The sequence below is a fragment of the Lepisma saccharinum genome, chromosome 8 (genome assembly GCF_977018435.1).
Source record: "Lepisma saccharinum chromosome 8, izLepSacc3.1, whole genome shotgun sequence".
NCBI lineage: Eukaryota > Metazoa > Arthropoda > Insecta > Zygentoma > Lepismatidae > Lepisma > Lepisma saccharinum.
In genome coordinates this window covers 34,735,770-34,753,068 of record NC_139236.1, presented here as the reverse complement: position 1 = coordinate 34,753,068, position 17,299 = coordinate 34,735,770, and the positions used below count along the sequence as shown (strand labels likewise).

At 36.8% G+C, this 17,299-nt stretch overlaps 1 protein-coding gene across 1 annotated transcript in view; it reads left to right on the top strand.

Annotated features, from left to right (window-relative positions):
- The window catches only part of LOC145991725 (catalase-like), a 69,442-nt gene extending 54,867 nt beyond the window's left edge, over positions 1 to 14,575 (top strand). The window contains exon 9 of the mRNA XM_083127780.1: positions 14,483 to 14,575. Within this exon, the coding sequence (XP_082983906.1) occupies positions 14,483 to 14,575 (93 nt within the window). The remainder of the gene's footprint in view (positions 1 to 14,482) is intronic.
- The last annotated feature ends 2,724 nt before the right edge of the window (positions 14,576 to 17,299 follow it).

The following is a 17,299-nucleotide window of genomic DNA, read 5'->3' as shown; positions in this document are numbered from 1 at the left end:
ACAGATTTGCTTATACTTAAAACTATGCCAAGTTCCCATATGATCTTATTGCTTATAGTGTGTTTTTCTGTCAAAATCCCAGGAATTGAATTCTAGTGTAGAAATGGTGATCCCCCCCCCCTCAGATTGATTCTGCCATGTATATTAATATAAAGCTTATAGCTACTGGGTTCTGAGGCCCAGTGGAGTGTGGTGCATAGCCCCATGGTTTTTATTGCCTTGTAATCGGGAGGCTTGGGTTTGAATCCTGATAAAATGTGAAGCCTCTCCTGATGGCAAAATGTTAATATTGTTGTCTTGTAAACAAAAGGCTCGGGTTTGAATCCTGGTAAAATGTGAAGCCTCTCCTGATGGCAAGATGTTAATATTGTTGTTTTGTAATCGGGAGGCTCGAGTTTGAATCCTGGTAAAATATGAGATTGAAATATATGTGGCAAAATAATATCTCCATATGTGAGATTTTGAGAATAATTACTGCTAGTTGATAGCCCCCAGATCTGAAAATCTTTTTTCTCCTCTGCTCAGACAGATTCGGCCATGTGTGTAAAAATTATATCTGTATGATTGTTGTTTATAAACTTGTCAAAAATATGGCTTTTTTGTATGAAAACATGCAATCCTGAATACAATTCTGGTTTTGTCTTGTTCTGTTAATATAAACACAAGTGAGACTTACAGAATATTTATTGCACAATTCAAAATCCAATTTTGAATTGTATTTAGTTGATATAGAGATGAGGTTTTAAACCTGGTGAAGTGTGTTGTACATCAGCAAAACTATCACCAAAACCTAGTTACTGCTGTTGTTTGGGTATAAAAGCACCAGCTCAGCTATTAACTGCTGAACCCAACTGATATTTTTATTAAGTATAAAGTTTTGAATTGAAGCCCAGAAAATCTTATATAATAAACAACAAGAAAAAATGCCAAAACAAAAATATTGCAATCAGTGTAATAAAAATATATCTAGTTCTCATTGGGCTAGGCACCGGCATATTTGTAAGCCTAGCAAATGCAGAAAGGCCATGAAAATATGTCCAAGATGCCATAAAATATTAAGCAAGGCATATTACAAATGGCATAGGTGTAATTCTTATGTACAGTCATCAGCATTGCCCCCGCAACCATCTACATCTGGTCTGAAAAGAAAACACGAAGCACCTGTTAATGCTGGACCTGCAAAGCAGCCACGCTATGAACCTATCCGTAGCAGTTTTAACAGCCAATTAAGAGATTATCGGTTTGTATCAGAGCCAAGATGTGGCATTAATAATTTTTTGAACAGTGTAAATCCTGATCTGCAGGCAATTCTCAATGCACAAAATGGCTCTTATAAGCTGTCCCTCAAATTGTTTGTACAATATAAGAAGCCAAATGACACAAAATTTACACAGCGCCACTTAACAGAAACTGTACCTGTATATTCAAATGCAAATTCGGACAAAATAATAAGCAGTTTGATAAATCAACTGAATATTAAACACTCTGAATTTGCGGCAAAAGAATCAGGATGGAGTCTATGTGGCTCTCCGCACAAGTTATATGTTAATATTTCTGAATTCAGCCCATTACAAGGATCTACATATCTGCCATTACCTGCTAATATCAAAAACAGAAGAGCTGTGGTCAATATAAAAAACACCGACCAGAAATGCTTTTTGTGGTGTATTTTAGCTGCTTTGTATCCAGTTTCAAGGCATCCTGAGAGAATAACTTATTACAAACAGCATGAACATTTTTTTGACGATGCAATGGAGGGCTTGGAATATCCGATGTTTGTTCAGAATATTGATAAATTTGAAAAAAGGGCCAGGCACATCAATGGCAAACAATTATCTATTAATGTATTTATTTGTTCCAATGGCCGTGGCAATTGCTTGATAGCACCTCTCAGAATCAGTACACTTGATGATGAATCTGCTATTCCGATTGATCTGCTCTTAATTGAAGGGGATGGCACATATCATTACACTCTGATACACAGTCTTGAAGCTTTGGTGAGAACACAACTAGACAAATCTAATAGAATATTTAAGTTGTGCAGAAGATGTTTAACTGAATTTGATGGTCAAAAAATGGTGAATGGGGTTCGGGAAGTGAATGCAGAAATTGCCAAAAACAAGTTAATTGAGCATCAGAAATACTGTGGGAACCATAAACCTGTTCATATGGTGATGCCCAATCCAAGTGAAAATTGCAAATTCAAAAAGTATGAAGCCTCGTTGGAACACCCAGCATATATTGTCTGTGATTTCGAATCGAACGTCAAACCTATTGCATTCTGCAATCCAGATCCTGAAGAATCTTCAAGTACATCATACCAGCTACATGAACCTTCCAGCTTTTGTTATACAGTTATACGGGATGGTGTAGCTAGTGAGCCACGCTTATACATGGGACCAGATGCCATCAAAGAATTTGAACATAGAATAGAAAATGAGTGCCGTGACATAGCATCTAACATCTTATTAAAATCAAAGCCTATGTTGCCTTTAACAGAGGAACAGATTGAAGATTTCAACAATGCAGAAAAATGCCCGGTATGTGATTCTGAATTTTCAGATACAAATATCAAGGTTCATCACCATTCTCATGCAGATGGTCGATATAAACAGGCCCTGTGTAATAGCTGTAATATTCAGATCAAGAGACCAAGATTTATCCCTGTATTTTTCCATGGTGGTTCCAATTATGATTTCCATCATCTGATCAGGTACGGGGGGTTTGACAAGCAGAATTTAAATATTTTAGCTGAAAATGATGAGAAATATATATCTATTAGCAAGATAATTAAAGTTGATGGTGTTCCTATTCACATAAGATTTCTTGATTCTTACAGATTTTTATCGGCTAGCCTGGCCACACTGGCCACTCAATTACCTGATGATCACTTGAAAATCACACGTGCAATGTTTCCAAATCAGGACCTGAAATTAATTAGGCGGAAGGGTGTATATCCATATGACTATGTTACAGATTTTTCTAAATTTGATGAGTGTTCCCTGCCACCACAAGAAGAATTTTACAGCAGAATCAGAGGATCTGGAATCACTGATGATGATTATCACCATGCTCAGTTGATGTGGAACAATTTAAAATGCAAGACATTTGGTGATTATCACATGGCATATTTGAAACTTGATGTCACCCTCTTAGCTGATATATTGCAAGCATTCAGAAAATCTTCCATGCAAAATTATAAACTGGATCCAGTGTATTTTTACAGTGCTCCGGGCCTAGCATGGGCCGCAATGTTTTTCAACACCAAAAAGCAATTGGATCTGATCCACGATCAAGATATGTATCTGTTTATTGAGAAAGGTATAAGAGGAGGAATGGTGCAATGTTCCCAGAGATATGCCATAGCAAATAACAAATATATTCCTGATTATGATCCAGCACGGCCATCAAATTATATACTGTATGTAGATGCAAACAGCCTCTATGGTCACGCCATGATGCAAAAACTGCCATATGCAGGGCTTGAGTGGGTTGAAGATTTTAATATTGAAGATCTTCAGAATTTTGATGACAGTGATTATGGCCTGTTCTTAGAGGTTGATCTGACAATTCCTGATGATTTGCACAATAAATTTTCTGATCTGCCCCCAATTCCCGAGGTTCAGTGCTCACCTGGCTCTAAACAGAAGAAGCTCATGATGACCCTGGAGCCGAAACAAGACTATGTCATATATTACAAAAACCTCCAGTTCCTGATGAAACATGGTGTTCAAGTGACCAAAGTTGGCAAAGTTTTGAGGTTCAGGCACTCAAGATGGTTGAAGCCATACATTGATACAAACACGGAGCTTCGAACATCTGCAAAGAGCCAATTTGATAAGGGCTTGTTTAAATTGATGGTCAATTCTGTGTATGGCAAAACTATTGAAAATGTCAGAAAACATACCGATGTTAAAATAATTACTGACCCCAACCTGAGCAAAAAATTGGTTGCAAAGCCCAACTTCAATTACAGAAGAATTTATGATGAGCACATGGCACTTTTCAACATGAAGAAAACAAAAATTAAGTTTGATAAACCTATTTATGTAGGGGCTGTGATATTGGAATCGTCTAAATTACATATGTTAACATTGTATTATGACGTGTTGAAACCTTTTTATGGTGATCGTGTAAAATTATTGTACATGGACACGGATAGTTTTATTCTTGATATTCAAACAGAAGATGTTTATCAAGATATGTCACAGCCTGAATTGTTTCAATATTTTGATACCAGTGAACATACAATAATTCAACCCCACAACAAAAAGGTGCCTGGCAAGTTAAAAGATGAGACACTTGGTGATGTTATTGTGGCATTTGCTGGGTTAAGTGCCAAGATGTACACTTTTAAAACATGTAGTGCTGTTGTCAAAAAAGCCAAGGGCATTGGCAAAGTAACTGTTGACAAAGATCTTGTATTTGAAGATTATGAAAATTGCATCAAATCCCAGAATTCAATCAAAACATCAGAAAATAGAATTCAGAGTGAGGATCACTTATTGACTAGCAATATTGTAAGAAAAGTGGCTCTGGACCCACATGATGACAAGAGATGCATTTTATCATGTGGCATACATACTTTACCATGGGGTCATTGTGATTTGAAAAGTAGCAATCAATGCCCAAACACAGAGCATGATTTGAAATAAATAAACATGCCTATGAACTTATTTGGGTTCAAAAAACAGGCTATTATGGACCTGCCGACACCACAACCCTCTTCTGATATGCTGTCTAAACTGAGTGGCTTGTTAATTATTCATCTGAACAGCATACTTACAGATGTTGATGATGAAACAGGTAAAACATTGTACATATTTAACAATAATTTAAACCACTATCAATTACCTGTAGGTGGGCAATTGCAATTTATTACAACCCCTGAGGGTGATGTCAAGATTTCAGTAGGGAGAAATATTTACAGAATTAAGCACTCAAACATGATTTCTGGCACTGTATATACTGTTTCTGCTGGTGACTGCTTATATATTGAGGTCCCTGGATCTTATGACAAGCTTATACCCTTTTTTATAGAATTAAGAATCAGATACTCTATAATAAATAACCACTAAAACAAAAATGCCTAATGATATATTTGGCCATACAAGACATGAAGATCACAGTGATGAGATTCTGATGCTTGATGTCAGAGTGAAAAAATTAAGAAGTGATTTACAAGCTTTACAAACCACACTCAATGCCAGTCTTCAATTAGAAATTACAAATTTACAATCACAATGCATGGACCCTCTTCTTAAAATTGATTCTGAACTCAAAGTGCTGCTTCAGAAATATACTGATTTGGCAACATTAGATAATTTTCAAAGTTTAGAAGAAGCTGTAGCAGCTCTTCAAGCCAAATTTAAGACCCAGGCTAACAACTCTGAGCAATTGAAACAACAATTGGAAGAGCAAATAAATAATGTCCAGGCACAGCTCCAAACAATTGTCAAAAGCATAAAATCACAAGAAGATTTTGATCTAGTCATTTCCACTCTAAAGGAACAGATTCAATCACTCCAAATACCTAATCTGGATCCTCTGCACAATGCCATAGCCGAGGTTAAAGATAAAATTGAGACACTTGAAAATTTTATGAACAATTTGCCATCTTCTGATGCTTTGAGTGCAATAACTCGGAGTGTAGCAAACATTAAGCTGCAACTTGAAACATATGAAGATTTTGGAAAAATTCAAAGTACCATAACCCATCTTGAAGGTACAATAGCAGCAGTGCAAAGTGATTTGGCAAATGTACAAGAAACTCGCCTGCCTGGGATTGTAGATACACTTGTCAGTGTCCAGCAACAGATCACAAAGCTTGAAAACCTCAACACTGAATCTGAACTATCTCATTTTCATCACTTGATCGATGATATTCAAACAAAGCTTGAAATTTTACAACAATCAACACCCTCTCAGGCTGATATAGCCCTGCTCCAAAATGCTATGCAAAATGTGGCTGATGCTTCTGAATTAAACAATGTGAAATTGGCACTTGAATCTTTGCAGAATACTGTATCAAATCTGCCTACATCACAGGAACTTAAAAATATTAAGAGGGCAGTGAATAGGATATTGAAATCAGAAGATATCAAGAATATCCAGACAGAGATCAAACAACTCACACAGACAGTGGCCACTCTTCCAACCAATCAACATATTAATGAACTGCATGCCCTGTTTGAGGATATCAGAAGACAGGTCCATGATCTTACTGCTCAAAATTCAAAATTGGCAGTTGTTGAAAATTTACAACAAATTGTAGCTAATATCAAGCAACAGCTAGGGACCATGGAATCCAATCAAGCAAATGCTCTGTCTGTTTTTGCCACCCAGCTTCAAGAGATTGTGCAACAATACAAGAAACTTATTGTGGACATAAAAATCAAGCCAGGCCATGATGATGTTGTTAGGACCATCAATGAGCACCTTGAATCTGTAACAAGCAGATTGCTCACAGCAGAAAAAGAAATAACAGGCATAATCGAGAATCCAAAACATACAGTAATTCTTGAATTGTACAGCATCCCCAACAAAGAATATGATTCACCGTTTACACCAGGTGGTAAAATATATATGCTATCCCCTGCACAATTTTATTACCAGTTTTTTGTTGGGGGCACACTGAGACCAATCAAGATCAAATATTGGCTTCAACCACAGGCACACCACTACCCCACCTTATCAATAACAAATGCTGACAACAAACAAAAAATCACCAGTGTAGAGTTAGAGGATTTTACAGATCCCAATACATTAGAAACAGCCTATGTTGAAGATGATGGATCTCTGGAATTTAAAATACAAATAGGAGACAAATTATATTTAGAAAATCCTGCAGTATCAGCTGCTGAACACCCCATAGTTGCAATATTCTTGTTTACATATTATGTCTAGACAAATTATTGTTGATGAATTACACAGACAAGCCAGACATAATTATAAGAGACTCCCAGTAGTCACAAAGGGCATAGATGATTTATGGCAGAGCGACTTGATTGAGTTGTCAAGTGGACAGCTGAAAAACTTAGACAAAATCAACAAGGGCTACAAGTATCTACTCACTGTGATAGACACATTTTCAAAATTTGCCTGGGCTGTGCCACTCAAATCCAAGACTGGAAAATGTGTTACAGAAGCCATCAGGACAATCATCAATCAGAGTGGAAGATCACCGCGCTATTTGCAAACAGATAATGGCAAAGAATTTTATAATTCAGTGTTTCAACAATTTATTAAAAGCCAGGCAATAAAACATTACTCGAGTTACAGTGATCTCAAAGCCTCAATTGTAGAGAGATTCAACAGAACCTTAAAAAATCTTATGTATAAACAATTTACACTGCAGGGTAATTATAAATGGATTAATATTCTTCCAGAACTTCTACATAAATATAACAACTCAGTCCATTCCACAATCAACATGAAACCCTCTGAAGTAACTTCATCTGATGAGCAAAAATTGATCAGGACTGTTTATTATCCTAGATACCAGCCAACAACAAGAAAGGCCAAATTCAGGGTGGGTGATCAAGTAAGAATCAGCAAATATAAGCACTTATTCAAAAGAGGTTTTACAAGAAACTGGAGCACTGAATTATTTACAGTGGTTCAAGTTAAACCCGGGACCCTTAACACATATATAATAAAAGATCACCGAGGAGAAATTCTCAAAGGCAGGTTCTATGAACAAGAACTCAGCAAAACTAAACAGCCTGACACGTATCTCATAGAGAAAATCATCCGTAGAAAAGGTAACAAGTTACTTGTCAAATGGCTGGGTCATCCGGAAAACAGCTGGATCGATGCAAGCAAAATAATAATATGAGCACCTGGGATGTTATAAAAAGGCTGCCAGAACCTGAACAGCAGAATAAGAGAAATGGCAACTTGCTGCCTGATAATATTAGGTGTCTTATTGTTGGGCCATCAGCTTGTGGTAAAACTACACTAATGGTTGATAATTTTTTATTGGCACCCAACTGGTTAGACTGGAAAAACAGGCACTTGTATGTTTTTTCTAAGAGCTTGGAACAATTAAAATATCAGCAGCTGATGAAGCTATATGATGGATTGGATATAGCCACCTTTGAACCAGATGTTAAGCCACTTGATGAATGTCTCGATAATTCTGTTGTTGTGTTTGATGACATTATACTGGATAATCAAAACAAGGTTAGAAATTTCTTTACCCAGGGCCGACACAAAAATATTGATTGCTTCTACCTGGCACAGACTTTTTCAAAAATACCGAAGCAGCTGATCCGAGACAACAGCAATTTTATATGTGTGTTTCATCAAGATCATACCAACCTCAAACACATACACGATGAATATGTAGGTGGGGACTTGAGCTACAATAATTTTTCCAAGTTTTGCAGTAGGTGCTGGAACCAGGACAGTTATGGGTTTGTCACAATTGATATGACAAGAACACCTAATACTGGTAAATATAGAAATAAAATCAACCATTTTCTAGACGTAGAGACGTATATAAACAACCATGAAACGACCAATCATTGATGATCTTAAGTTAAGAGATTATCTTGTAAAAAGATTTAAGGGATGGAAATCAGAGAACCGGGGAATCTATGAAAAACACAAACAAACAGAACAGCCTGTAATTGATGCTATTAATAATTTAGGTAAAAATATCAAAACTGTTACAGAGCAAAATCAAGATTTGATCACAGAGCTTGTACCTGTTGCTGCTAGGAACATATTAGATTATCCATTCACCCCACTTTCCAGTATTCATACACCTAGTCCTGTTGCTCCTCGAAGAATTGAAGCTACTCAGGATCCTATTGAATTGGGTCTTCTTGCTCAAAAATATTTAACAACACCTAAAGACAACAAAGATGAGGTGTTTGGCTTATATGCTGACACAGAGCTTGATGGTAGCATCATACATAGAATTGGCAATTTCAGAGTAACATTTATGGGGGATGATCTGATTGTTTATTCAGAATCTCGTCTCGGAGAAAAAGGTGGTTTTGTTAAGTACCCCGGCACACCTGGGTTGTGGGAACTGATGACTAGGAAAAGGCCTGGCAGCTATACAGATCAAGATTATGAACATTACAAAGAAATATTAATAAAATCAGATGCTCTATACCAGAACAATGATCCCACACAAAAAAGAGTCAAGTCTAGCAGTGGAGCAAAATACAATAATTTAATCAAGCCCATATGGTCACAGATCAAGACTGGCAGTGGAATCAAACAATACAACACCCTGCCCAAAGAATTTGTGTGGGTTGATGATGTCAGGAAACTTGTAGACAGGTTATTGGTGATAGCTGGGGAGGAAAATGCTGGCAACCACAATTTTTACAATGAAAAGGTTGGAATTATGGACATGATAAGCACAAAATTATCTAATTTTATAGTGAATGACCCTAAGGGGATTGGATATCTTATAAAAATTATTAATACTCTACCACCTAAATTTTGGAATATTTCTGAGGGCCGGGGGTTGGTTAATGACATTATAAACAAGCTGCCATTTGAACTACACATTCCAGGCTATCAGTATTGTGGTCCCGGTACAAAATTGGACCATAGATTAAACAGAGGTGATCCTGGTGTAAATCCCCTAGATGCTGCTTGTAGAGACCATGACATAGCATACAACACACATTCTGATCTTGACAAGAGACATGTTGCAGACAAGAAATTAGAAGAGGCTGCATTTGGTAGATTTGTAAGCAAAGATGCTTCTTTAAGTGAAAAAATAGCAGCATTGGGAACCACCATAGCTATGAACACCAAGCAAAAACTGGGGTGGGGGCTGTGAATATGTATATAATAAACCTAGAATGAAGGCCAAGGGTGTTATGTATCAAATACCTTATGCAGGTCTCAAATCTCTTAAAACTATTGACAGTCTCTTGACCAAAAAGCAGCGCAAGAAAAAAAGCTCTTGTCTTGCAAAGGGACATGGTATGAAATTGTTGCTTAGTACCCCCCAATTAAAAAAATTACAGCAATCTAGAAAAAAATTGCATACAGGGGGTTTCATATTTACTATCCCTGCCATCTTAGCAGCTCTCGGGGCTGTGGGGAGCTTGGCTGGGGGATCAGCTGCCATAGCAAAAACAGTAATAGATGCCAAGAAAAATAAGGCAGAATTAGATGAGCAGAGGCGCCATAACCTGGCCATGGAGAAACAAGGTAAAGGTGTTAAGAGAGCCATGAATAAGTTTAAAAAAAACAAGAGCCGCTTACAAACCAAGATATTGAAGCTTTAATCAAGCCACTGGGCATCAAACATTTTAGAGGTGTGTACATGTCTGATTCTTTACCAGAACAACCACTCAACAAAGAGTGTGGCATTGTTAATTTGGATGAGTACAAAAATCAGGGCACTCACTGGATCTGTTATCTTAAATATTTAAACGATGAGGCATTTGTGTTTGATTCATTTGGAGGTGTTCCACCTGAAAATTTAATAAAATATCTAAATTCAGCTAATCTTTATTACAATAATGCCCGTGTTCAAAATTTCAAAGATGTTAATTGCGGACATTTGTGTTTATCTATTCTTAGATATCTGTCTCAAATAAATAAACCATCAATTAAAAATTTTCAAAAAGCCTTGTGGTATCTGAAACATCATGGGGGTATTCCATCTCACCAGCCAAAATTCAATATTGAAACTCAAATTACATGATGATATAGTGTATCCCAAAACAATAGCTCTCAGAGCATTTTACGGCATGTACTTGATACCTAATATTACACACCACAACAACACAATTGCAGTAGGGGATCAAAAAATTGTCATCACTCCAGGGCAATATAATCTGTCCACTCTAAATGCTCAATTACCCAGAGGTATAGTGTTAAGTCAAAATTCTGTCACTCACAGAGTAGAGATTGTATCTGCTACAGAAACAGTGGATCTGGGTACTATAGGAGAGCTGTTAGGCTTTGAGAACAACACAAAACTTGAACCAGCCATCAAACACACTGCTATGAATATACCTAAATTCTTAGCCATAGAGACTCTGAATATTCACTGTAATGTGGCCGAGGGTATGATCACCAAATCGAATGGCATAGGCACTCACAAACAAACTGGCATTATTGCAACATTCAAACCTAATTCCGAATTCATGGAGCCCATCATCTACAATCCATCCCCAACATTATATTTTCCTGTGTGCCATAATAGAATAGATTACATTGAATTGATGGTCACTAATGAAAAAGAAGAATTAGTTGATTTTGCAGGAGCCACAACAACTGCAATCATAGAGATTAACATTTAAATAAAAATACATACAAGAAAAAAATGGAAAATATTGAGAGTTATGAGCTACAATCATTCCCTCCAAACAGGAGGACATTTGCAAATTTAAATCAACCCAACACAGAGATTGAGGTTGATCTTGATGTAGGAGATGGCTTTATACACCCTCACAGAGCAGATCTATACATCAAATTTGATGTTGTAAAGCTGGATGGAACAGATTATCCGGCAAATTCAAATATAAGATTGGTAGACAATTTTGTGCCGCATCTGTTCTCTGAAATTGAGATCAGAAAGCATGGCGTTGTTATAAACAGAATAGATTATCCCGGCATTACCTCCACAGCTTTGGCCACACTAAAATTATCCAAAACCGAGGCTTCTTACTACAGAATCGGTGGATTTGAAGCTGGTGATAAGATATTATCCAAGAGCCACACAGTGCTGTTCCCTATGCGCCTGTTGCCAGGATTCTTCTCAGATTACAAAGAAATTATGTGGAAGGGTGGTTTAAGAATTACATTTAGAAGAGCTGCAAATGATAATAATGCTTTGATGAGGTACAGCACATTAAACCCTACAGGAGAAGCTTTGCCCAATACGCTACCAGATGAAGGCAAATGCATTATTCAGACTATGGAGTTAAGAATCCCTGTTGTTGAATATGAAGCCAGTTACGCTCTTAAATACAAAGCTGATATAATAAAAAATCCACAGGTTCCTCTGCAATTTTATACATATCAATGCGTACAGAAGCCCGCATCTGGTTCTTATTATGAATTTGATGCTACAAGTTCATTCTCCAGCATTCAATATGACATGCCGGATTTTGTGGTAGTATTGTTTCAGACTGGAAGACACAATAATCAGGAAAAAAATTCGAGTAAATTTGATAGCTGCAACATCAAGAATATATATCTTAAAAATGGCAGAAATGAGGTATTTCCTAGAGAAAATTACAATTTAGACATGTCCAAGGATGATTTTCTCAAATTATATGAGGCTTTTTCGGCTTTCAAGCGCGTCACTACTGGCAATACTGACATGTATTACTCACCAGATGAATTCAAGACACAGAGACCCATGTTTGTAATCAACACTTCAAAAAGAAAACAAGTTGTGGTTAATGACAGGACAAACATTAAAATTGTCTGTGAATTCCACGAGGCTTTACCTGATGACACCATATGTAGTGTTATTCTCATAGGTGAAAAATCATATGTTTATGATGTAAGAAACGAGAGAGTCACGGAGCAATTCTAGAGGTCCGATTCAAACACAGAAGCCCCTTGATTACAAAGCAATAATACCAACACTTTGCTGTCAGAGAGGCCCCAGACACTCTACCAGCTTTGAAACCTCAACTGTATTATCAGCTAGCAGTGAATATCTTATGTGTGGGCAGTTGTATATATTTCAATCTTATATCAGGACTCGAACCCAAAGCCCCTGATTACAATGCAACAATATTAATACTTCTCAATATGGAATATGCCCACATTTTACTGGGTTCTGAGACCCTAAAACAGACAAAATTGGATTTTGAACTGCCATAATATTTTCTAAGTCTTTGCCTAGGCTCATATTATCAGAATAGAATTGGTTTCAGCATGAAGAGGGGCAGTTCATTGCCTCTATGTCAGAAAATGTGTATACATGTTGCACAGAAAATGTGTATCTTTATCTCAATGATCTTTGTTACACTTTTACATGTCGCACAGAAAGATTAATGGCCTCTCGCACAGAAAAATCATTAATGTTCCCTTCTAGCTGTGTAGATTATATCTCTTGCGTGCCGGCAAAACATGCAAACATAATTAATTGTTTGCCGCCGAATCTGTCTGAGCAGAGGAGAAAAAAGATTTTCAGATCTGGGGGCTATCAACTAGCAGTAATTATTCTCAAAATCTCACATATGGAGATATTATTTTGCCACATATATTTCAATCTCATATTTTACCAGGATTCAAACTCGAGCCTCCCGATTACAAAACAACAATATTAACATCTTGCCATCAGGAGAGGCTTCACATTTTACCAGGATTCAAACCCGAGCCTTTTGTTTACAAGACAACAATATTAACATTTTGCCATCAGGAGAGGCTTCACATTTTATCAGGATTCAAACCCAAGCCTCCCGATTACAAGGCAATAAAAACCATGGGGCTATGCACCACACTCCACTGGGCCTCAGAACCCAGTAGCTATAAGCTTTATATTAATATACATGGCAGAATCAATCTGAGGGGGGGGGGATCACCATTTCTACACTAGAATTCAATTCCTGGGATTTTGACAGAAAAACACACTATAAGCAATAAGATCATATGGGAACTTGGCATAGTTTTAAGTATAAGCAAATCTGTCTGAGGGGCTTCACCCTTTCTACACTAGAATTCAAAATTTCTTAAAATTAAGAGCATATCACACTGGAAGAATTGGGGTATAGGCCCCTTTTGGCTTTGTTTTAAGTGTAAGCAAATCAGATTGTTCAATCAAATAGCCTCGCCTTTTCTACACTTGTAAGTGGTCCTGTCCCTATCATCAATACCACTACTTATGCTCAATAATATCGAAAGTTTATACATCAGTAGATGTATTGCTGAACTCAATTATACTTTGGTATGATATTGAAAATGTTGTCTAAACTAAATTTATTTTACTATGCGACGTTCAGACATACCAAGTGGATATCCACCGGGTTATTTGTATATAAGTTTTATGTTTCATTCGAAGTAAATGCATCAGAGGCAACTGTCATTAGTTGTATATGTATTCAGGAAAAGTTCCGTTTTTATTTCTAGTTATTCGAAAAAGTAACTGTTTCTTGTAACTGTACAAGTAGTTCGTTACTTCAAAAAAGCTAGTTCAGTTTAGTTCAAATCTGAGTCAGGCCATATTATAACTCGTTATCGAGCTGTACTACAGATCGATAAAATCTTTAAACCTAACCTTACCAGTAGAATGTAATGGTAATGGGATGATTTCAAAGTTATGAGTGCTTCAGCACTTAATATTATTTGCATCCGTCAAAATATCAGAGCCATATCCGAGGCAAACCCTGTTGAATTTAAACGTGCAGGGTCTATATAAAGATATTAGAACTATTATTCTGAGTTTTCTAATACTGTCATCTTATTCAGTAAATTATTATTCTTGTTTGCTAGCAAAAATGGTAATTATTGTCATAGTCTTACAATTTCTTTCATTTGCCAGGAACGTGCAGTGAAGGTCTTTTCCCAAGTTGATGCTGAGTGTGGACAAATGCTTCGTGAAGGTTTGAGCAAAGAAATGGCGTCAAGTTTATAAAAGACAGAGGTATTTAGAGGTTTTTAAAACAGGAGAGAAGTTTTACTTGGAAATTAGACATTTACATCGAAACCTACAAAATTACTGTAATTGGAGTGTACTTGATTAATGTGTATAATAAAGATAATTGCACACTTGCAAAGGTGGTTTTTGATACAAATGAAATAGAACCTGTACTGAAACATAAATTTGTAATTTCATAAAATTATACATGTAGGTCCTTACAAATTTTTGTAACTGATTTTTACATCTAAATTATTTTATTGCGTTAGTATTCTAATGGTCGATTTTGAATATGAAATGTAAAATGTGATTATTTTATATTGTTATTTTTGCTAAAATTATACCTGTTTTGATCATATTGTAAAGTTCGTAAGTGTTTATAATGTATATAAATAGATACATGTGTTATAATAAATAAATACATCATATACGTATATTAGTGGAAATATGGACTATTATCTTTTGCTGTGGATAAATTCTTTTGTGGGGGGAATCCCCGGCACCCCCCCCCCCCGTTAATTCGCACACTGCTCCTTAATTACCAACTGGATCTATTGAGAAATGGGATTTCTTTTCCGGTGTTATATATGTAGCTGTTCCATTAGTTTTATTTCGTAAGCCAGGAAATACTAACTACATTTTTATGTTCGAATATCTTAGTTAATAATATGAGACAGTACGGAAGTATTGAATTTCCACCTCCCGTCCTCCCCTTTTAAAAAATCTTGAGTTTCTTCTCCGCTTAAAAAAAAGCATCAACATCCATAGGCGAATCCAGAAAAAATTCTGGGGACACAAGATGTGTTGTATGAATGTATATACCTAGGTACATACATACACACACAAACGCGTGTACGCAGGGGGAGGATGCAGAATATGTCCTTACCTCACCAATAAACCTTCACATGGTGGAACATGAAGACCAACAACTTTTCTTTAATACATTTTGCTCATTTCGATCGTACGAATCCTCGAGAAACGGTATTCTCTATCCTATGCAACTACGTGCCACAAATGTACTGTTACTACTGACATTTATTACATGACCGACATTGTTATAATTATTCCTGTCAAAAAAACAACGGAATTTGTGTTGTGATGCGGATAAACTAGGCTTTCTGGAATTCTTTCTTTAATAAAAACGCAGCCCTCCCCCTCCCCCCGGATGGCGTAGTCATCGTCTTGTAACCAGGGAGTTCCGGGTTCGATGCCCGGTGGAGGTACAAAGTGGTTCGGATCCTACTTTAAACTGTAGGTTCAGTCCCGATTAGCCTATCTGTACGCAAAGTGGACTGAAAACAAAAATTCAGACAAACGCATCAAATACGATAAGCAACATTATGTGTGTGCGCGGTGAATCTTTTGTGAAGGAAAAGGACAAGATCAGTGACTTCACTCTGACAGCGTGATAGCATGTTATTGTTTCCATACGATGCTAACGTTTTTAGAGTCTTATCCGACTGCAAAAATGAATGCCAGTGGCAACCAGTAAGCTATTCCATGGGGTTGCATACATACAGGATGGAAGTGTCATTTTTCGACGGCTCGTATCATCGGAAGGCCTCTACGAGCAAACGTTACTGATGAAAGCTATTTGCCTTGATGTCCTTTACACACGTGAAAGTGATCGTTGTAGTGTGGCGACACCTTACGTATTTACAGGAACAAGTAGCAAAAGGTTTCAGTAAAATCAATTTCGAAAGACAGAATCTCGTAAATTATATTTAAAAAAAGGACGAGTGGCATAAACTAGTATGACGGCCACGGTTTCCGCTAGTGTGCATTAACATTGTCATCGCAGTATTAACGTTATCGACGTGTAATAAGATGTTGCAGATTTGATTTTCAGTGACAACAAATTTCAATTTGAAATAAATGCAGTACCAATTAACCTATTTGTGCTATTTTTCGCCTTTTATCCTTTGTCCTTTGACAGTGGAGACAAGGATATTATTGAAGGATTCTGTTTTATGTTGCTTGAACTTCTTTGATCGTTGTACAGTGGAATCCATGAGTATTATCGTGCAAATTGTCCATGACCATTTTCATTAATATTTCTCTTACATCCAATGTGTTTTTAAGCGATGTTTTTTTTTATGTATGCTGGTACAGAAGTTGTCAACAGCTTGTTTTGAGTTTTCTTTTAATTCTTGAAGCTCTTATTGGGTTAAATAAAGTGCAAGAACATGGTGATGGACAAATTGCACGGTAATACTCATGGATCCCACTGTACGTGTATATAGGCTTAATGTTATCATCACTTTTTACAATACTTAGTAGTCATCGCTTTGGGGGAACTGTGTCTCGCTCTAATTCCGCCAATGTCAACACACACAAACACACACACCCCCACACACACACACACAATTTATGGTGTGTGTGTGTTTGTATGTATGTATGGTTGGCAACACTGCTTGATAAGCAACCGCGTGATTACAACGACCTGTGAACATTGGTCCTATATTCCATCGTAAGACTTTCTCCGATGGCAATAGACGATAGCTGGTGTTCCTTGCCACATTAAGTATGCAATGTTGTTACTCGAACAGTGATGACCGTTAGGCTAAACTGGATAAAAGCAGAACCACGTACCTCAGATTCCACAAACCAGATAAACATTACATAGACTCTTTCTCAATACAACTGAAACGGAATGCCGCTTCTGGCATATTTTGCTGAATTAATTTTCTAGCCAATATAAAACTCTGACTTGCAGTAGAG